General features: G+C 52.0%; 1 protein-coding gene across 4 annotated transcripts in view; it reads right to left on the reverse strand.

Annotated features, from left to right (window-relative positions):
- Positions 1–329: 329 nt before the first annotated feature.
- LOC105478624 (DNA ligase 1) overlaps positions 330–21,277 on the reverse strand; it is a 53,003-nt gene continuing 32,055 nt past the window's right edge. For all 4 annotated transcript variants that reach the window (XM_011736123.3, XM_011736119.3, XM_011736122.3 and 1 more), the window contains exons 18-28: positions 20,559–20,674; positions 18,623–18,718; positions 16,487–16,597; positions 15,870–15,941; positions 12,152–12,296; positions 11,912–11,994; positions 10,060–10,212; positions 8,089–8,142; positions 6,169–6,312; positions 3,512–3,604; positions 330–3,373 (exon numbers count right to left, since the gene is read on the reverse strand). In XM_011736123.3, the coding sequence (XP_011734425.1) occupies positions 3,290–3,373; positions 3,512–3,604; positions 6,169–6,312; positions 8,089–8,142; positions 10,060–10,212; positions 11,912–11,994; positions 12,152–12,296; positions 15,870–15,941; positions 16,487–16,597; positions 18,623–18,718; positions 20,559–20,674 (1,151 nt within the window). In that variant the 3' untranslated portion in view covers positions 330–3,289. The remainder of the gene's footprint in view (positions 3,374–3,511; positions 3,605–6,168; positions 6,313–8,088; positions 8,143–10,059; positions 10,213–11,911; positions 11,995–12,151; positions 12,297–15,869; positions 15,942–16,486; positions 16,598–18,622; positions 18,719–20,558; positions 20,675–21,277) is intronic.

Consider the following 21,277-nt stretch of genomic DNA (forward strand, 5'->3'; position numbering starts at 1 on the left):
GGCATGGACCAAACCCTGGCCCACCACTTCCTAGATAGTGGACCTAGGGAAGGTAACTTACATCCCTGCACCCCTCAGTGTCCTCACTTGTTCAATGGGGAGAATAAAAGTACCTACCTGGTGGAGCCATCATGAGGGTCACTGAGGAGTGAGGATGACCCTGCCCAGCTCCAGCGGAGGGACATGGCGGCCATGTGTGGCGGGAGATGTGTTCCTGGGACCCTGCACTGGTGTGGGAAGAGCCAAGCCCAAGGGAACCATGGATCTCCACACAGAGTCAGACAGTGACGTGGGGATCCCCTGACATACAATATTTAAATACGTATATATATTTTTTGCCTTATTTTATTTGAAATTGAAACACAAATGCATACTAATTTGCCAGTTCTTTAAGGCAGAGCTGTATCAGGAACTCTTAGCTGTGAGAAACAAGTCATTTTTTATTTTTTTTTTTTGAGACAGTTTTGCTCGTTGCCCAGGTTGGAGTGCAATGGCTTGCTCTCAGCTCACTGCAACCTCTACCTTCCGGGTTCAAGTGATTCTCCTGCCTCACCCTCACGAGTAGCTGGGATTACAGGCATGTGCAACTACACCCGGCTAATTTTGTATTTTTAGTAGAGACGGGGTGCCTCCATGTTGGTCAGGCTGGTCTTGAACTCCTGACCTCAGATGATCTGCCTGCCTCGGCCTCCCGAAGCACTGGGATGACAGTCATGAGCCACTGTGCCCAGCCGAAAGCCATGTTTTAGAGTGGCATAATCACACTGGGACTTCTTCTTCCCCCACTCCAAAGAACAAAAGCCCACAGTTACGCAGCTGCTGCCCTTGGCTCGCCGGCTTAAGGTCGTCAGGGGTAGTCTGTTACTCTCCTTTCTTTTTCCTCATGATTACAAAGTGGTGACTTGGCTCCAGCCATCATCATCTCTAGTCAAGGCAGGAGGAGGGGAAGAGCTGCCACAACCAGGGCTGTCCTTTTTGGTCAGGAAAGATGTTTCTCCAGAAGCCCCCAGCAGCCCCTGTGCTTATGTCCCCTGGGTCTGCCCACACGGGGCCACAGGGCCACTGCCAGCCAGGAGAATGGGAAGACAATGTTGTATTCTTGGGCTATGACAAATAGAAACAAAATGTCCAAGAGATGGCGTGTGCAAGAGACCATGATGGAGACACAGGAAGAAAGACAGGGAGGGTGAGAGTCACAGTGACAGACAGTAAAGTAAGCCTGGCACAGACTTGCACAGCAGGGAACAAGGCCTCGCAGATACAAAGGAAGGGGAGAGAGGACGGGTGGGAGACAAGGGCAGAGGAACCTGATGAGAGAGAAGGGAAGAAGGGAGGGCAGATGTGAGAGGGAGAAACAGAGTGTGAGGGGCAGGGGGGTGGCTAGGAGCCCTTTGTCCCTCCTGCGGGAGTATCAGGACTTCCTGACACTCTCCTGTCCAGAAGCTCATGTTCCACGCTGGGCCCCGAGGTCAGAGGCCTCCTGCTCTAGAAGACCCAAGCCTGGACCCCACCCCAAGTGTACCTGTTTTCCCCAACCCAGCCCTGTGGTACCCAGGGTTGGGCGGGTGTCCCAGGCATCCTGCTTGCCTTGTCTGACCACTTCCCGATGGTTTTCCTCTAACATATCATCCCATGTGGGGTGGCTGGAATAATAACAGCCCCCCCCCCCAGAGATATCCAGGTCTTAATCACTGAAACCTTTAATGTGATTTTTTTTTTTTTTTTTTTTGAGATGGAGTCTTGCTCTGTTCCCCAGGCTGGAATGCAGTGGCATGATCTCGGCTCACTGCAACCTCTATCTCCCAGATTCAAGTGATCCTCCTGCCTCAGTCCCACTAGGAGCTGGGATTACAGGCATGCACCACCATGCCTGGCTAATTTTTGTATTTTTATTAGAGATGGGGTTTTGCCCTGTTGGTCAGGCTGGTCTTGAACTCCTGGCTTCAAGTGATCCTCCCACCTCAGCCTCCCCAAGTCCTGGGATTACAGGTGTGAGCCACCGTGCCTGGCCTCTGTCAATGTATGATCTTATGTGGCTAAAGGGACTTTGGGATTGAGTTAGGATCCTGAAATGAAATTATCCCGGATCATCCAGGGGGCCCTAAATGGAACCACTTGAGTGCTTGGAAGAGAGAGGCAGAGATCTGATGGAGGAGAGGAGGTGACCTGATGACCTCAGGAGAGAGATTTGAGGTGGGACGCTGCTAGCTTTGAGGACAGTGGAAGAAGCCATGAGCCTGGGAACCAGGTGGCCTCTGGAAGCTGGGAAAAGCAAGGACCCAGTTTCTCCCCTGGAGCTCCCAGAAGGAACCGGCCCTGCCACCACTTTGACGTTAGCCCAATAAAACTGATTTTGAACTTCTGACCTCTGGAACTGTAAGAGAATACATGTGGCTTATTTTAAGAAACTGCATTTGTCTTCCTTAACAGGGTTCATGATGGTGCCTCCCCATGGGATGGCTGGAAGGTTAAACAAGTTAAAAAACATATGGATGTAAAGATTTTAGACTACTGCTGTCCAATACAATTAAATAAAATATTTGGCATGGCTGGACGGGGTGGCTTATGCCTGTAATCCCAGCACTTAGCGGGGCCAAGGAGGGTGGATCGCTTGAGGCCAGGAGTTAAAGACCGGCCTGGCCAACATAGCGAAACCCCATCTCTACTAAAAATACAAAAATTAGCTGGGCGTGGTGTCACATGAGTGTAAGCCCAGCTACACGGGAGGCTGAGGCAGGAGAATCACTTGAACCCGGAAGGTGGAGGTTGCAGTGAGCTGAGATCTCGCCATTGCACTCCAGCCTGGGCAACAGAGTGAGACTCTGTCTCAAAACAAAAACAGAACAAAGCAAAACAAAACAAATTCGCATCCTCTGTCATGCTGGCCACCTGTCAAGTGCTCGGGCACTGCAGGTGGCCAGTGGCAGCCACACTGCACAGAGCAGTTACGGAAGATACCCACCACCACAGGCAGTTCCATGGCTGGTGCTGGCTCTGGCAGTTCCTAGGCCACTGCTACATGCTATGCAAGTGACACCCATGAGAGCTTTGCCCCCAGAGCCCAGCACAGACCTTGTCACAAAGTAGCTATCCGATAATTATTTATTGAAAGAAATGATGGGATGAATCCCAGGCTCAGGTGTAAGCCACCCCCCTCACACACACACCCCTCCCCTGACTCTCAAAAACCATAGCCTGCCACAGCAGATTTGCTAAAGAGCAAAGGCAATAATAACCCTGGGTTCCGTCCAACTCATGCCCTGTACCCAGGCCCTAGGAGGGCAAGGACTTAGTAGGTATCTTCAGGGTCAGAGCCTGAGTCCTCGCCTTGTTGGTTCTGAATCTGACTTTGCTTCCGGTACAAACAGGCCACCTGCGGAGACAGGGTGGGACGGGGTGGTCAGAAGCTCCCTGGCTGTCCCCACTTCCACAAGGTTCCAGAGGCCACCACGCTAAAAAGCTGGTAGGGCCAAGCAGCTGGGCGGCCCAGCCCTGCTTCCCAGGGCCTCACCTGTGCACTGGTGGTGGCCTGCTCCGGCTGCTTGTCTTCACGGACTCGAATAAACCGAGGGAAGCGAAGGGAGATCCCCTTGTCACTATCCACCTGCAGAAGCGGGATGGAGACTCCTGCGGTCCAGCCCCAGCGACACCCTGCTCAGTCTCCTCCCTCCTCCACTCTGGACTGCTTCCTGATCCACACGAGGGGGCCAGACGATGGGTTGTCATAAGGATTAAACAAGTTGACAAAGCGCTTGGAACCGTACCCAGGGCACAGTAAGTGCTTAAGAAATGCTGCCTGTTGGCCGGGCGTGGTGGCTCACGCCTGTAATCCCAGCACTTTGGGAGGCCGAGGTGGGAGGATCACGAGGTCAGGAGATGGAGACCATCCTGGCTAACACAGTGAAACCCCGTCTCTACTAAAAATACAAAAAATTAGCTGGGCATGGCGGCGGGTGCCTGTAGTCCCAGCTACTCGGGAGGCTGAGGCAGGAGAATGGCGTGAACCCGGGAGGCGGAGCTTGCAGTGAGCCGAGATCGCGCCACTACACTCCAGCCTGGGCGACAGAGCAAGACTCCGTCTCAAAAAAAAAAAAAAAAAAAAAAGGAAAAGAAAGAAATGCTGCTTGCTACCGCCGTTAATATGATGATGATGATTCGGGCTGAGGCTGAACTATAGGGCCAGGGCATGGGTTCTAGAACTTGACTGTGGGATTCCAATCCCAGCTCCCAACTCTCAGGAGCCACGTGATCCGGAGGCAGTGACTCGAGCTCTCTAGGGCTCTACATCCTCACCTGTAAAATGCAGATGTTTGTGTGACTATGTCCTAGGGATGTGGAAAGGATTAGATGAGTGTCTATGAGTGACATGCTGATTACCACACAGCGCCCGCCGCACAGCAAGGGCTGGACACACACCGGCTCCAGTCCCTTGTTACTAAGGGTCTGTGGCTCTCCAACGTGCAGCATGGTAAAAAAAAATTTTTAAATTAGATCAAAAACGTAAGCTCTTGACTGGGCATGGTGGCCCATGCCTGTAATCCCAGCACTTTGGGAGTCCGAGGTGGGTGGATCACTTGAGGCCAGGTGTTTGTGACCAGCCTGGCCAACATGGTGAAACCCCGTCTCTACAAAGACGACAAAAATTAGCCAGGTGTGGTGGTGCACGCCTGTAGTCCCAGCTACTCAGGAGGCTGAGGTTGGCCCACCTGAGTCCAGGAGGTTGAGGCTGCAGCGAGCCATAATCGTGTCACTGAATTCCAACCTAGAAAACGAAGACCGTGTCTCCAAAAAAAAAAAAAAAGGAGTTATTTAAAAGTGGAAGTCTGCTTCTCATCAGAAAAGTATGTGCTAGCTCGGTTCTGAAGGACAAGGAGAAACTGAAAAGAAAATATATCTAATTAAAATTATTTATTTATATATTTTTTGAGGCAGTGTCTCACTATATTGCCCAGGCTGGTCTTCAACTCCTGGCCTCAAGCAACCTTCCTGCCTTGGCCTCCCAAAGTGCTCAGATTACAGGCATGAGCCACTGTGCCCAACCTCATTTTAACTTTGAGATGTGCTGTTCTTTGGAAGGAGAAGCTGGGAGCTTTCCTAGTGCTGGCCACGGGCTGGTGTTCTCCCCCGATTTACAACAGTGCTTTGGTGAGTGCTGAAGACTGAGGCACTAGAGAGAGAAATTAGCCAAGGCGTTCTAAAACCTGATCGCATGAAAATTAATTACGGTTGAGGAAGAAACTGCAGCAAAGTAAATGGTGAGGAGGAAGTGAACTCAGCCTTTGCTTAAAAGAACTGAGTTTCTAAAAATGATTTCAGAGCTGAAGATGAGATGATGATACTGAAAGGAGCGGTGTCACTGTTTTCTTACTACTCCTGGTGGTTTTTTTTTTTTTTTGAGATGAAGTCTTGCTGTGTTGCCCAGGCTAGAATGCAGTGGCATGACGGATCACTGCAACCTCTGCCTCCTGGGTTCAAGTGATTCTCCTGCCTCAGTCTCCCCAGTAGCTGGCACTACAGGCATGGGCCACCGTACCCGGCTAATTTTTGTATTTTTTGGTAGAGGTGGGGTTTCACCGTGTTGGTCAGGCTGGTCTTGAACTCCTGACCTCAAGTGATCTGCCCGCCTCAGCCTCCCAAAGTGCTGGGATTACAGGCATGAGCCACTGCACTTGGCCTGGGAATTATTTTGTTTAAGAAAATACTTTTTTTTTTGAGGCAGAGTTTTGCTTTGTCATCCAGGATGGAGTGCAGTGGTGTGATCTCAGCTCACTGCAACCTCCGCCTCCCAGGGTCAAGCGATTCTCCTGCCTCAGCCTCCCGAGTAGCTGGGACTACAGGCACCCGTCACCACACATGGCTAATTTTTGTATTTTTGGTAGAGATGGGGTTTCACCATGTTGGCCAGACTGGCCTTGAACTCCTGACCTCAAGTAATCTGCCTGCCTTGGCCTCCCAAAGTGCTGGGATTACAGGCACGACCCCCCGTGCCTGGCCCATTTTTAAAGAAAAAATGTTTTGACCTTGTTATCTGACAGTCAAATAAAATGCCAGCTCATCTTCCCAATCCTTACCTGGAAGAACAGACAGGAGCCAAGGTCCCCTCCCTACTCTGCTGTGGGGCTGCCCAGAATCCCACACAGGGCCAAGCCCAGGTCCTCTGCCACTCACCAGGCCCCGCGCAGCAGGGTAGATGGGGGAGAGGGAGAGGTCGGCACACTTCACCTCCCACACGGCGCTGGGGTCCAGCCAGTGGTCGGGAGTCACGGCACCATCTATCCGCACATAAGGGCGGGGGCTGGGCAGCACCAGGGCCTGCAGTGAGCAGAGGAAGAGAGGATCTGAGGGTCTGGAATCTCAAAGTCAAGGCCAAGCCTTGGAGGGCTGCGGAGAGGGAGGAAGGGAAAAAAACAGACACCCCCTTGAAATAAACAGAAATAGAAACAGAAAGTGTAGGAAGGGAATAGAAACACACACCCCTTAAAGTAAACAGAAACAGAAACAGAAAGTGAAGGAAGGGAAAAGAAACAAGACACCTCCTTGAAGTAAAAAGCTGGGAAAGGTGGGAGTTGGGAGGAATGAGAGATGGTGGGTAGCACCAGGGCCTGCAGTGAGCAGAGGAAGAGAGGATCTGAGGGTCTGGAATCTCAAAGTCAAGGCCAAGCGTTGGAGGGCTGCGGAGAGGGAGGAAGGGAAAAAAGCAGACACCCCCTTGAAATAAACAGAAATAGAAACAGAAAGTGTAGGAAGGGAACAGAAACACACACCCCTTAAAGTAAACAGAAACCGAAACAGAAATAGAAAGTGAAAGAAGGGAAAAGAAATAAGACACCCCCTTGAAGTAAAAAGCTGGGAAAGGTGGGAGTTGGGAGGAATGAGAGATGGCAAGAAATGAAAGGCCCTGGGGGCTCAGGCAGGACATTAAAGACAAAAACAGGCAGACAGAGGGCCAGAGACCTGGAGGAAGGAGACAGAGACACAGTGGGAGGGGGACAGAGATGTAGAGAGAGAGGGCAACGGAAAGAGAGAACCGAAGAGTCCGTGTGTCCCCACCCACATTTCATCTTGAATCACAGCTCCCGTAATCCCCACCTGTGGTGGAGGGACCTGGTGGGAGGTAACTGAATGATGGGGGCGGGATTTTCTGTGCTGTTCTCGCCATAGTGAGGAAGTCTCACGAGATCTGACGGTTTTATAAAGGGCAGTTTCCCTGCACGTGCCCTCTTGCCTGGCGCCATGTAAGACGTGCCTTTGCTCCTCTTTTGCCTTCCGCCATGACTGTGAGGCCTCCCCAGCCATGTGGAACTGTGAGTCCGGGAAACATCTTTCTTTATAAATGACCCAGTGTTGGGTATTTCTTTTTTCTTTCTTTTTTTTTTTTTGAGACAGAGTCTCATTGTCACCCAGGCTGGAGTACAATGGCATGATTTCAGCTCACTGCAACCTCTATGTCCTGGGTTCAAGCAATTCTGCCTCAGCCTCCTGAGTAACTGGAATTACAGGCATGTGCCACCATGCCCGGCTAATTTTTGTATTTTTAGTAGAGAAGGGGTTTCACCACGTTGGTCAGGCTGGTCTCGAACTCCTGACCTCAGGTGATTCACCCGCCTTGGCCTCCCAAAAGTGTTGGGATTATAGGCATGAGCCACTGCGCCCAGCAAGTCTTGGGTTATTTCTTCATAGCAGTATGTGTATGAAAATAAACTAATACAGATCCAATATGTAGGACAGACACTCATGCCTGAAATGCCTGTGACCATGACAACTCATACTCACACTGATCAGGGCTCACAGGCACTTCACAACGAGCAGTTGTGGCACCTGCTGTGTCCTGTGGCTACCCCCTGGTGTGAATGAGGCACAGGGCTTGGGGAGGCGAGGTTCCTTGAGCAGGGTCACCAGCTAGTAGCTGGCAGCGCTGAGACATGAACCTGGAGATGCTGGACTCCAAAGCCAGCTCCATTGCCTGCTGCCCTCCTGCCCGCACCCAGAGCCCCAAGATGGTAGAGGGTCAAGAGCCCTGACGGAAGGAGTGCGCTGTCAGGGGCGGGGGGCGGCAGGGGTGGCTGAGGCGCGGCCGCCATGACTCACCTTGAGGCTCTGGTGATGCTCCTCCAGCTCCTCGTCGCTGAAGCCAGTTCCAAGCTGCAGGGAGGAAGCGGGAGGTCAGAGGCTCAGCCGGCCATGGGCCCAGCACTTGCTCCCGCCATCTAAAGCTGTGTACACTCATGGCCCCCACCGCCTTCTGGTCTATGCAGTATCCACAGAAAACCAGAGAAGTGGGGAGCTGGGGGTGTGGAGCATCCAGCCCGAGATTCCTGGGTGGGGAATGCTCTCCCAGCAGGCCTGCCCTGTCCTCTGCTTTATGGAGAAACTCCTCTGCTTCCACTGTCTCCCTGGCCCAGGAAGTCACTCCCTTATGCCCACCCACATCCTCACTGCCCAGTAACCGGCTGTCCTCACTTCCAATCTTTTTTTTTTTTTTTTTTTGAGACAGGGCCTAGCTCTTTCACCCAGGCTGGTGTGCAGTGGTGCAATCTTGGCTCACTGCAACCTCCACCTCCTGGGCTCAAGCGATCCTCCTGCCTCAGCCTCCCAAGTAGCTGGGACCACAGGCATGCGCCACCATGCCTGGCTAATTTTTTTAGAAAAGTTTTTGTAGAGGTGGGATCTCACTATGTTGCCCAGGTCTCGAACTCCTGGGCTCAAGTGATCCTCCCGCCTCAGCCCCACAAAGTGCTGGGATTACAGGCGTGAGTCGCCATGCCCAGCCCGTCTCTAATGTTAACACTACCAAGAGCTTCTTTCACCTACCAAAATAGGAAAGGCTAAAAATTAGCAATAATGCTCGATGCTGGCAGATACGCAGCAAGTGAACAATAACGACTGATATCACCTGGAAGGCTCCTTTTGCATTGAGAGTCTTAAGGATTTTCTTGCCTTTTGTCCTGACGATAGCTCGTTTAAAAATCTATTCTAAATAATGCAAAATGGTGACAATGTAGATTGGTGGCCAAAATATTTGTGAATTATAAAATCATTTCTGTCACTGATCATGTAGGTTAACGGACACTAAGTACTGATGTCACCCATAAGCACAAAGCTGGCAACAACTTCCCCAGACAGCCACAGGGAGCTGGTTCAGGACACTGGGGCATAACGCTTGAAAATTCTCGTGCAGGCATTCAAGTCCTGTTGCCACACTGCTTAAGGGCATATACAACATTGAAAATAAAGTACTTCCAGGGTAAAAAGGCAGAAGAGAAAATCACTCACAGAGAAGGATCACAACTTTGCAAAAATGTAAATAAAACATTCCCTCAAATGTCACTACTGCGTGTCTCTGGGCGGTGGGAGTCTAGGTGATATTTTGTTCTGCTTCTGTGGCAAAAGACCCAAATTTGCTGGAGAGGGGAGTATAGGAAATACATTAAGAAAATCTAGTCCAAAATGTGCACAGCTTTAAGAAAAACTTTAACTTGAAAAAAAATAAAAATCACTTCACATTTCCCAGAATTCCTTGCAGCTAGGGGTGAGCCATGGAGCAAAGTGATGAGCAACAGAACCTGAGCAGAAGGTGTTGGACGAGGCTGACTCAGGGTCCACCCCACTTTGCTCCTTCCTGGTGCGTGGAGCAGGCATGGCCATGAGGGCTGGAACTCCTGCAGCCACATTGTGATGATGAGGCCAGAGGCACATGACAAAAAATAATGTGGGGAAAGAGAGGAGGAACCTGAATCCCTAATGGCATCAGACTGCCCCCTCCACACTTCTCATTTCATAAGGAAAAAACTCCTTTTCTTAGTGTGAGCCACCACTATTTGTAGCTAATCTCCATCTCTCACTGACACACATTCCTGACACCTTTCTATCCCAGCCCGTTTTTCTATATGAAGCAAGAGTTACTTATAGAACCAGAAAAAGTAAATAAAAACTGGGGAGAACGAATCCTTCACAGGGGGATGTGAGTGTCCCTAGGTCTAGGTTGTGCAATAGGAAGTCCCCCCGGGAGTCTAATCTCCTTCCCTCCTGCTTCTGCGGTCAGCCCCAGTCCCCCAGGACCTTGCATATGGCCTGCAGCTCCTCACTGTCCTCGTCGTAGGAGGCCAGCAGGAAGCCCCCGTACCGGCCGGCCCGCTTCCCCCGGCCCAGGTAGGCGCCGATCACCACCAGGTCCAGGGTGTCACCCACGCCATCAAGGTAGTCCTTCTTCAGCTGGGGGAAGAGGAGGCAAGAGATGAGAGGGGGAGCGCCCAAGGCGGGGGCCTCACTGCTGGAGAGGGGCTCCTCCATGGACTGAGGAGGGACTGGAGGTAAGTCTGAAGGGAACTTCCAGAAGGAACCCCAAGGATGGCCCCTGGGAAGAGACTGGACATGGGAAGGGCTTCTAGGTTTAAATAAGAACAAATGGGGCCAGGTGCGGTGGCTCATGCCTGTAATCCCAGCACTTTGGGAGGCCGAGGCGGGTGGATCACCTGAGGTCGGGAGTTTGAGACCAGCCTGACCAACATGGAGAAACTCGTCTCTACTAAAAATATAAAATTAGCTGGGTGTGGTGGCGTGTGCCTGCAATCCCAGCTACTCAGGAGGCTGAGGTAGGAGAATCGCTTGAACCCGGGAGGTGGAGGTTGCAGTGAGCCGAGACCGTGCCATCGCACTCCAGCCCGGGTAATGAGAGCGAAACTCCATCTCAAAATAAATAAATAAATAAATAAATAAATAAATAAATAAATAAGAACAAATGGGAAATGCAGGCGGGATCGACGGGACCTCAGGAGTCAGCCTTGGCACCCTCTTTCCCTCAGTACAGAGACGTGGCCAACTCGCTCTGGCCACTCCTCCAAAGGGAAAGCATTTTTCCATTCATTCAGACACGTTCACTAAGTGCTGACCGTGTGCCAGGCAGAAGCTCAGCCTTGGGGGCACAACAGTGCTATTTCCTGAGACAGGAAAGGTCTGTGCTGGAGGGAAGATAGCCACAGACAACCATAAGCACACAGGAAGAGCTGGTAAGCCGGCCTGGCCAGCTCAGTGCCACAGTGCCTCCCGCTCCAGCCCCTCGTCCACCCCTCACTGCCCCTCTCCACTCAAACATCCATCAACTCTTACTAAGGACAGGCTCCTGCTCGCTGGCCCTCACCACGCCCGTCCTCCACTCGAGGGGAAACCCCAGGAGCTTTGCACAATGACAACCTGACCGTGACTCCTGGCACAGAACCCTCACTGACTTCCTGAAACCCTCAAGAGGAAGATCCAGTTTTATCTCACAGTGGCCCCTAGGTGCTGCGTCATCTGGGGCCTGCTCCCCACTCTGAGCTCACCTCGCGCCTCGCCTGCCCTTGCTCCCTGCACAGGCAGAGCCTGCTCCTCCCTCAGAGCCTCTGCACCGGGGGTGCTCTTCCCTACTGCTCTGTCCCTGGCCTGATCACCTGGGGCACTCCCAGCCCCTCCTCACGGGGCCGGAGTTGACTCGCTTTTCTTCACGGCGCCCACTCCTGCCCGACTTTCTCTTATTCATGTCCTGGCTGACTTCCTGCCCAAGAGCCTGATGACATGGGCGGCAGGCTCAGGAGAGAAACCTCATCTACGCTGCACCTCATGGGATGTGCAGTGCTCAGGCTGGGGCTGTTCTCAATCACAACTCGTGAGCAAGGGCTTGCAGCAGGGAGGAGGTCTGAACCCGGCTTGCAGCAGGGGGGAGGTCTGAACCCGGCTTGCAGCAGGGAGGAGGTCTGAACTCGGCTGCAGCAGGGGGGAGGTCTGAACTCGGCTGCAGCAGGGGGCCGGGGTGGGATTGTGGAAAGGGGCCCTGCGCTCAGACAGGGTACACAGTGGAGGCTCAAAATCCACGGCCCAGCTGGGACAGACCTCCAGACCCGGGGCGGGGAAGGCCCGGTGAGGGGGTGGGAATCACCTTGAGCCAGTTGTGCGATCTCTTGGCGATCTCGTAGGTGGCATCGACATCCAGGGTCTTCACCATCAGCCCCTCGCAGGAGTCTGAGGGAGAGACAGAAGCGTGGTCCTTGGGAAGCCCTGGCTCACAAGCGCCAGGGCAGGCAGGATTCTGGTCAAACAGTCCCGGATTGGGGACGGGCTGGGAGGCCAGGGTCAGTGCAAGCTGCAGACCTCAGGAGAGAAGAGCAAGCACCCTCACCTTTCACCGACTGCTCCAGGAACTCGGCGATCTGCTCGACGTCCTTGGTGTCCAGAGAGGTGGCGAAGACAAACTCACCCTCCGTCTCCACAAAGTTCTCCCGGAGCAGCTGCCGGCGCCGGGAAAGGGGCTCACGTACCAGGGACTGCAGGGCCGGGGAGGAGAAGAGAGATGAGACATCGTTGTGGAAATAAAGACAATAAGCCCCAAATGTGAGGCGAACAGGACACGTGCAGGTCACAACTAGTGACAGCTAGTTTGTGGAAAGCCTTGAGAGGGAAGAACCCCGATGTCAGAAGGATTCCGGGAGCTTAAAGCACAGGGCTAGCTCACTGGCAAGAGGGCTTGACATCATTTAGAGTCAGTGACTTCAGGAGCACCAGACAGGGGGCTGTGGCCTCGCTGGAGCTTGAATTAACACTTTATGGGCATCTCATCAGTTTTTTTTTTTTTTTTGAGACAGAATCTCGCTGTTGCCCAGGCTAGACTACAGTGGTGAAATCTTGGCTCACTGCAGACTCTGCCTCCTGAATTCAAGTGACTCTCGTGCGTCGGCCTCCCGAGTAGCTGGGACTACAGGTGCACGTCACCACACCCAGCTAATTTGTGCATTTTTTAGTAGAGACAGGGTTTCATCATGTTGGCCAGCTGGTCTTGAACTCCTGACCTCAAGCGATCCACCCACCTCAGCCTCCCAAAGTGCTGGGATGACAGGCGTGAGCCACTGCACCCAGCCTCATCTCCAAGACGATTAAAAAAAAAAAGTCCTCCTTTCCCTAGAATTCCGAACGTTTTCACTGAGTTTTTCCAGTACCTTTAGAGTTTTGTGTTTTCTTTGAAATCAGTCCAGCTGGACCTTGCAAGAGTGTGTGTCAGAGAGGAAGGGGGTGATCTAATGTTTTCAAACAAAGGATAAGGCAGTTGTCTCCGCATATCAACACTGACTAATCCGTCTTGTGGCTTTGAATTGCTTTTCTCTTTTGTGCGATCGGTTCCCATCCACGCGCAGTGTTCCTGCTCTGCCCTTTGCCCAGGGCTTCTCTCTGTGTGGATGTTAAACTACCTTCACCGCTTGCCCTCCAGGGGGACATGCACGTGTTTTCCATCGACAGTTCTTTTCTGTCGTAAAATTGTGCTCATGAACATCTTGTATGAAAAGATGAGAGAGGGGAGCCACAAGGGTTAGGCAGGTACAATATATCTGGGGTCAGACCATTTCAGGTTTACATCCCACCCACACACTTCCTAGCTGGTGACTTCGGGCGGGCAAGCGTTTACCTCTGTGCACCCAGAGCTCCCATCTGTAAAATGCAGCAATACCTACTCAGCGCATGTCTGGAAACCTCAGCTGAGCAGGTGCTACCCAGTGTAGCTGCCACCAGCCATGAGCCCTTGAAATGCAGCAAGTTCAATCGGAGATGTGCTCAGGGCAAAACAGTCATTGGATTTAGAAGACTTAATCCAAGAAAAGAGCGTAAAATTCCACGTTAATAATTTCTTACATTCATCACACATTGAAAGGATAATATCTTAGACACTGGGTTAAAGAAAATAGGATTTTATCTGTTTCTTCTTACCTTTTAATACGACTACTAGAAGCTCTAAAAATAGAAATGTAGGCCGGTTGTGGTGGCTCACACCGGCAATCTCAGCAGTTTGGGAGGCTGAGGCAGGCGGATCATTTGAGGTCACGAGTTTAAGACCAGCCTGGCCAACATGGTGAAACCTGGTCTGTACTAAAAATCCACAAATTAGCTGGGCGAGGTCCTCGGCAGGCACCTGTAGTGCCAGCTACTCGGGAGGCCGACGCAGGAAAATTGCTTGAACTCGGGAGTTGGAAGTTGCAGTGAGCCAAGATCAAACCACTGCACTCTAGCCTGAGAGAGAGAGACTGTGTCTCAAAGAAAAAAAAAAAAAAATCTAGGGGGTGAGGACACATTAAAGAGAAAAAAAAGATACATACTTGACTGCATAAAAATAGTTCATCAGGCCGGGCGCGGTGGCTCAAGCCTGTAATCCCAGCACTTTGGGAGGCCGAGACGGGCGGAACACGAGGTCAGGAGATCGAGACCATCCTGGCTAACACGGTGAAACCCCGTCTCTACTAAAAAATACAAAAAATAGCCAGGCGAGGTGGCGGGCGCCTGTAGTCCCAGCTACTCGGGAGGCTGAGGCAGGAGAATGGCGCAAACCCGGGAGGCGGAGCTTGCAGTGAGCTGAGATCCAGCCACTGCACTCCAGCCTGGGCGACAGAGCCAGACTCCGTCTCAAAAAAAAAAAAAAAAAAAAAAATAGTTCATCCATGTTCAACTACTGATAATAAAAAAAATTTTTTTTTTTTTGAGACAGAGTCTCACTCTGTTGCCCAGGCTGGAGTCCACCACGCCCGGCCTGATTGCAGCTAAATTTCTTTTGAAAGCTTCCATGTACTAGCTACTGAGTTCCACACCCCTGTCCTACCAGTTAGCCCTCACCCTAACAGATGAGGCACCTGCCACTGTTAGCTCTTTACTGTAGATCAGGAAACTGACACACAGGGAGGCTGAGCCATTCATCTGTAGCCACACAGCTAGGAAGGGAGGGCTGAGATCTGAAGGCATGTGGCCTGGCTCCAGATTCCTGATACCCCAAAGCAAGCCATTCTCAAACTTTTCTTTCTTGAGACCTCTTTACACTCTTAAAAGTTATTCAAGGCCAGGCGCAGAAGGCTCACGCCTGTAATCCCAGCAATTTAGGAGGCCGAGGGGGGCAAATCACCTGAGGTCAAGAGTTCGAGACCAGCCTGGCCAACATGGTGAAACCCCATCTCTACTAAAAATACAAAAATTAGCTGGGCGTGGTGGCGCACACCTGTAATCCCAGCTACTTGGGAGGCTGAGGCATGAGAATCGCTTGAACCTGGGAGGAGGCGGTTGTAGCGAGCTGAGATCGCACCACTGCCCTCCAGCCTGGCGACAGAGCGAGACTCCATCTTGAAAAAAAATTATTCAAGACTCAGATCGCGCCACTGCACTCCAGCCTGGGTGACAGAGCAAGACTCCGTCTCAAAACAAAAACAAAAACAAAAATTTTTCAAGACTCACTCCATAGAGCTTGTTAATGTGGGTTACATAATATTATAGTTACACCATATTAGAAATTTAAAATGAGAAATTAAACAAATCCAATATGCTAATCCAAATAATATTATTATTATTATTTTTTAAATAGACACAGGGTCTTTCTATATTGCCCAGGCTGGTCTTGAACTCCTGGGATCAAGCGATCCTCCCGCCTTCCAAAATGCTGGGATTACAGGCGTGAGCCACAGTGCCTGGCTCTAAATAACATATTTTGATGAAACATAACCTATGTTTTGAAAAATTGGTGAGACTACAGGCATTATTTTACACTTTGCAAATCCTCTAATATCTGGCTTCACAGAGGCTGGCTTCTCCTGCGTGCTTCTGCAACACACTGTTCTGGTGGCAGGACCTGAGGAAGATCCACCTCACGCCAACATGGAGTTGGAAACAGAGGGACGTCGAAGATGTCCTTGAAAGAATCTTAAGGAACCTCAGGGGTCCTCAGACCACACTTTTGAGAACTCCTGCCCAAGTGTGGCCTCCTGGCCGTGTGAAGTGGCAGAGTCGGAAATAGAAGTCAGACTGGCAGCTGCCAGGCTCACATCCCACCCCGTCACCCCTCAGTTGCCCCTGGACAGGAAGCCGGAACTCACCTCTCCATTGAGGTAGATGACGTCGAAGGCGTACAAACACACCTGCACCTGGATCTCGGACGCATCCACTTCCTGGGTTGGGGCACAATGGAGTTTGTGAGTGCAGGAAGGTGAGACAGGGTGCTGGGCCTGAGGCCAACAGCATGCACCTACTGGTCTCCCTCTCGCCCCACCTAACTGGCTGCCCATCTGTGAGGGCAGCCATGGTGCTGGTTCCAGGTGCTGGATTGTAACGGCTCTCAGCTAATTCCAACAACCTCATTCCCCTTCACCAGGTATTTGCTCTCCCAGCCTTTTCTGCAGCTAATGGCAGTGACATGGCACAGTTCTGGCCAATGAGATGGAAAAGGGGAAACCTGTGGGGGTTTCCTGAACAGATCTTCTTTCATAGTGAAACAACAGAGATGCAGGAAAAGGGCCTTCCCCTCTTCCTACTTGGGATGCTGGGATGCGAATGTGATGGCTGGAGCTGTGGCAGCCATTCTGCAGAAGGCTGAAAGAACTGCATCCAGACTGACACTCTGCCCTTCTGGGCACTGGGCAGGACCCACAGCCAGGACTGGGCGGAAGATGAGGAAGTAGGGGGCCTTGGCAGGCAGTGGAGCGGGTGATGCTACCTTGCGTTTGCGGGTGGTGAGCACTTGGAATGGCTGGATCTGCTTCTTTTCCCGGTCCCAAGCCACGGCTTCAGTGTCCAGGATGAAGGATGTGACTGATGGGAGTTTAATCTGAAAAGTGAAGGGAGAGACCAGGGCCTGTGAGAGGTGGAGGATGAGGTGGAAAGACAAACACGGGGAGATAAATTCCCCTTTTCTTCTGCAGCTCTCAAGATGCACTAACAAAGAGGCAGCACATGCGCACAGATGCTTTTCTCTTATTCCCCACCAAGAGGAGACAGAAACTAACGTTTCTGAGAATGTAATATTTGGTCCCACAAGCTGGAAACCCAGGAACTCTTGTCATCTCCTTCTGTCACCCACATTCAGTTCCCCAGTGGACTTGATGATTTATTTCCTAAGCTGTCCACTTCCCACCACCTCCCTGCTCAGCCCAGCCTACTGGGCACCGACCCCCTCCAATCCAGCTTCCCCATAGCGGCCAGGGTGACGCTGGCAAGCCCCAAATCCGATCACAGCACCTCCCTGCTAAAAACCATCCCCATGATTCCCCAAAGCTGTGGGGACTCTCCTGGGTCAGCTTGGGTCGTCCCTCGCCTCGCCTGGCCCCCTCAGCCTCTCTTCGCCCCAGCATGTGAGCCTCTCTGTTTCTCAAATAAATGGGCAATGCCTCTTCCACCACTGGGCCTTTGCGTATGCCGTTCCCTCTAGAGTGCCTGCGCCGTCCGTCTCCTCCACTGGGAGGCCTTCTTCTCCCTCAAGGGAACACTGTGTTGCCCAAGCCGGGGCAGCATTCATGTTGTATCCTGGAAAGCCAAGCCTGTTTCTTTTTTCTTTTCTTTTTGAGACAGTCTTGCTCTGTCGCCCAGGTTGCAGTGCAGTGGCATGATCTTGGCTCACTGCAACCTCCACCTCCCAGGCTCAAGCAATTCTCCTGCCTCAGCTTCCTGAGTAGCTGGGGTTACAGGCACATGCCACCACACCCAGCTACTTTTTGTATTTTCGTAGAAACAGAGTTTCACCATGTTGGCCAGGCTAGTCTCGAACTCCTGACCTCAACTGATCCAGCTGCTTCAGCCTCCCAAAGTGCTGGGATTACAGGCGTGAGCCACCGCGCCCAAAGGAAATATGTTAGAATGATGAGAATGTGGAAATATTTTATACGTTCATTGGGTTGTTGGTTACTTGGGTGTATGAACTTTTCAAAATTAATGAAACAGCACAGTGCACACTGAAAATCACTAACTTTTAGGGAAATTACACCTTAAGAAAATCGATTTAAAAAACAGTGCTTGGCACTGAACAGGAGCTCCCCTAATGCACGCACTCAGCTGTGCCTCTCGCCGTCACTGTCTCTAACAGGCAGAAAGCTGGCCACTGTGCCCCCTGCTTTCTGAAATAGCCTACTTCCTATTGAATTAGGGGCAGGCAAAGAGAAAGGCTCTTTGACGGAGGACCCCTTGAACAGGCACAAGAACCCCATTGGGTGCAGAGAAGCCCCCAGCTCTGGGGCCTGTGAGGCCCAGCTCTGTATGACTCTCTCTCTGAGACTCGGGGCCTATCCGCAGGCTGGCCCCGTCTACACTCGTCCTGACTCCCTCTCCCTGCGTTCCTGACCAGAGAGGCTGCAGAGTTAGACTCCGGCTTTTCGAGGCTTTGCTGCACTAAGGTGGCCACAGAACTCGGTGCTGGACAGTGACTCCCAGCTGGAGTCCACGGCGGGGGAGCGGGTGTGGGTGGGAGGTGTCCAGGAAAGTGTCAACTCAAGCTAGAATCCCTTTTCCCTCTTTCTGTCTGGAAGAGTGACATCTGTTTGGGAAACTCTAAGGGGACAAGCATCGGCACTAAAAGCCAACCAGCCACGGACAGCAGGGGATAGAGGTAGTGATGAGCTGGGTTCAGGGGGACATCAGTGCTCAGCCAAGTCAGTGCTGGGGTGCCCACCTCTAGATGTGAGAAAAAAATCCTATCGGCGTACACCGCGCAGGACTGAGTGCTCCGTCATTTGCAGCCAAACGCAATCTGATCTCCTCCCAATAAACCCTGCACTGTGCCACACTGGCCTAGACTGGCCTCAGGTCTTTGCACCCCTGACCACAGCCCGTGGCAGAGTGCAAGCGCGTGGCAGACGCCCACCTTGGGGATGCGGCTGATGATGTCCGGGTACTTTCCAGTGTTGTCTTCCTGATTCCTGCTGAAGATCTTCACCTCCCCGCCTTCCAGGGCGTGGATCTGTCACGATGGGAGAAGGGAGGGGAAATCAGCTGAGTCCCCACATGCGGCCTCACCTTTCTCTTCTGACCCCACCTGCACTGGTAGAAGGTTCTGGAAGCTCTGGAGGAGGAACTGGTGTGGAGACTTGAGCGAATCATCTCCTCAGTACCAACAGCACCTCCCAGCCCTGTCTCCGGAAGCTCCTGCCATCATTTTCTTCTTCATTTCCAACCCTACACCCCTCCCCATGTAAGCACGTGCACCTTGCTGCGTGTGGGAGCAGATTTGTTTAAATGTCATTATGCTCTAGATCTCATTCTGATTTTTTTTTTTTTTGAGGCGGAGTCTCACCCAGGCTGGAGTGCAGTGGTGCAATCTCTGCTCACTGCAACCTCCACCTCCCGGGTTCAACAGAGTCTCCCGCCTCAGCCTCCAAAAGAGCTGGGATTACAGGCGCCCACCACCACGCCTGGCTAATTTTTGTATTTTTAGTAGAGACGGGGTTTCACCATGTTGGCCAGGCTGATCTCAAACTTCCGACCTCAGGTGATCTGCCCACCTTGGCCTCCCAAAGTGCTGGGATTACAGGCATGAGCGACTGCGCCCACCCTCTATGTCTATTTATTTTAAGACAGTCTGGTCACAGCCATTAAGCAGGGCTGCATATATAGTATCTTGAATGTATGTTATTATTTCAAGGAACAGTCGTCAAGAAATCATTGTCACTATCATAAATCATCTTGTGTCTTTTTTCTCAACACTATTTTGGAGATCTATCTGTGTGATCCTGTGTCTACTGGATCCACCCTTGTCTTTTTTTTTTTTTTTTTTTTTTAAGATGGAGTCTCACTGTATTGTGGAGGCTGTAGTGCAGTGGTGCGATCTCGGCTCACTGCAACCTCCGCCTCCCGTGTTCAAGCGATTCTCCTGCCTCAGCCTCCCGAGTAGCTGGGATCACAGGCGCCCACCACCACACTGGCTCATTTTTGTAGTTTTAGCAGAGATGGGGTTTCACTATGTTGGCCGGGCTGGTCTCCTCAGGGGTCCACTTCCTGTAACTGCCCCGAGCCCTGTGGCATCCACCCACTTCGCTTGCCTACCTATCCCCAGGAGCGAAGGCCCCACAGCTGCCAGGACAGAAGAGACATAACCCATTCTTACAGACCCCAGGACCAAGGACGCCTGAGACCCTGGATCACAGGACACAATGCACAACACAGCATGAAGGGTCATGTGGGCACCTCCCAAAACAGCTGTTGAAATGAACACATCCACCAGCAGCATCAGCGGAGCCCACGTTTCATGAGCTCCCACTATCATCGGTCAGGATGCTGGATGATTGTCGCTTTGGATAAGCCAGTGAGGTAGTTAAGACCACACTCTACAGACTGGGCGTGATGGCTCACAGCTGTAATCCCAGCATTTTGGGACACAGAGGTGGGTGGATCACGAGGTCAAGAGATCGAGACCATCCTGGCTAACACAGTGAAACCCCATCTCTACTAAAAATACAAAAATTAGCGGGGCGTGGTGGTGTGCGCCTGTAATCCCAGCTACTTGGAAGCCTGAGGCAGGAGAATCACTTGAACCCGGGAGGCGGAGGTTGCAGTGAGCCGAAATCACGCCAATGCACTCCAGCCTGAGTGACAGAGTGAGACTCTATCTTAAAAAGCAAAACAAAACAAAACAAAAGCCGCATCCACTGCATGGAGGTGGATGTTGAAGCCCAGAGGGACGAGTGAAGGCAGCTGGGCAGTCTGTGGCGCAGGCCGGCTTGGAGCTCAGGCATCAGTGACCCCCCGCCCCTGCTCTTTGACGTTCTCCTGTCTGTGGAAGGGATATGTCCCACTCCCCATACCTGTGCCCTCTGCCCATCGTATTTGTATTCGCAGGTGAAAGCTGCCTCCTCAAAGCGTTTCAGGACCTCACTGACGCCCCGCGTGGGATGGGCCAACATTGGTTTCAGGGGAATCCCTGGGAGAGGAGGAGAGTGAGTTAGAGGAGAGGGAAGGCAATGGATTAGAGGGGAAACATGGCGAGGAGAACTGCTAACGGGCCCCAGGACCATTCTCCTTCCTTGCTATTCAGTCACGAAGCCTCCCACGTTTTAGAAAGGGACCTAGCCTCCCACTTGGGACTACAGCCTCCAGCCTTCCTTGCAGCTGGGAAAGGCCATGTGATTGGAACCCACACAGCATGTGCAATGTCTGGCTCACATCCTTGCAAGGAATCTGGTTGCCTCCCTTCCCTCCTCTGCGTCCCTCCTCCTACAATTAGAACAGGGAATTGAGCCACATTTGATCACAGACACTATGGTGACAATCTTTGGAGGACAGAGGGACAAGACACAGGAACCTGGGTGCCTGGGTCATCCCTGGGTCACAGCTGCACACCTGTACCTTCCCTGTCCACCTCCCTTGCTCTGGACATTTATGTGTGAGAGAAAGAGATTCTATCTTGCCTGACCCACTGCCTTCTGGCCCATTTTTATTTACTTATTTATTGTCTCACTCTGTCGCCCAGCTGGAGGGCAGTGGCGCGACGACGGCTCACTGCAGCCTTGAACTCCTGGGCTCA

Source organism: Macaca nemestrina, chromosome 20 (assembly GCF_043159975.1).
Source record: "Macaca nemestrina isolate mMacNem1 chromosome 20, mMacNem.hap1, whole genome shotgun sequence".
In the NCBI taxonomy this organism is placed as follows: Eukaryota; Metazoa; Chordata; class Mammalia; order Primates; family Cercopithecidae; genus Macaca; species Macaca nemestrina.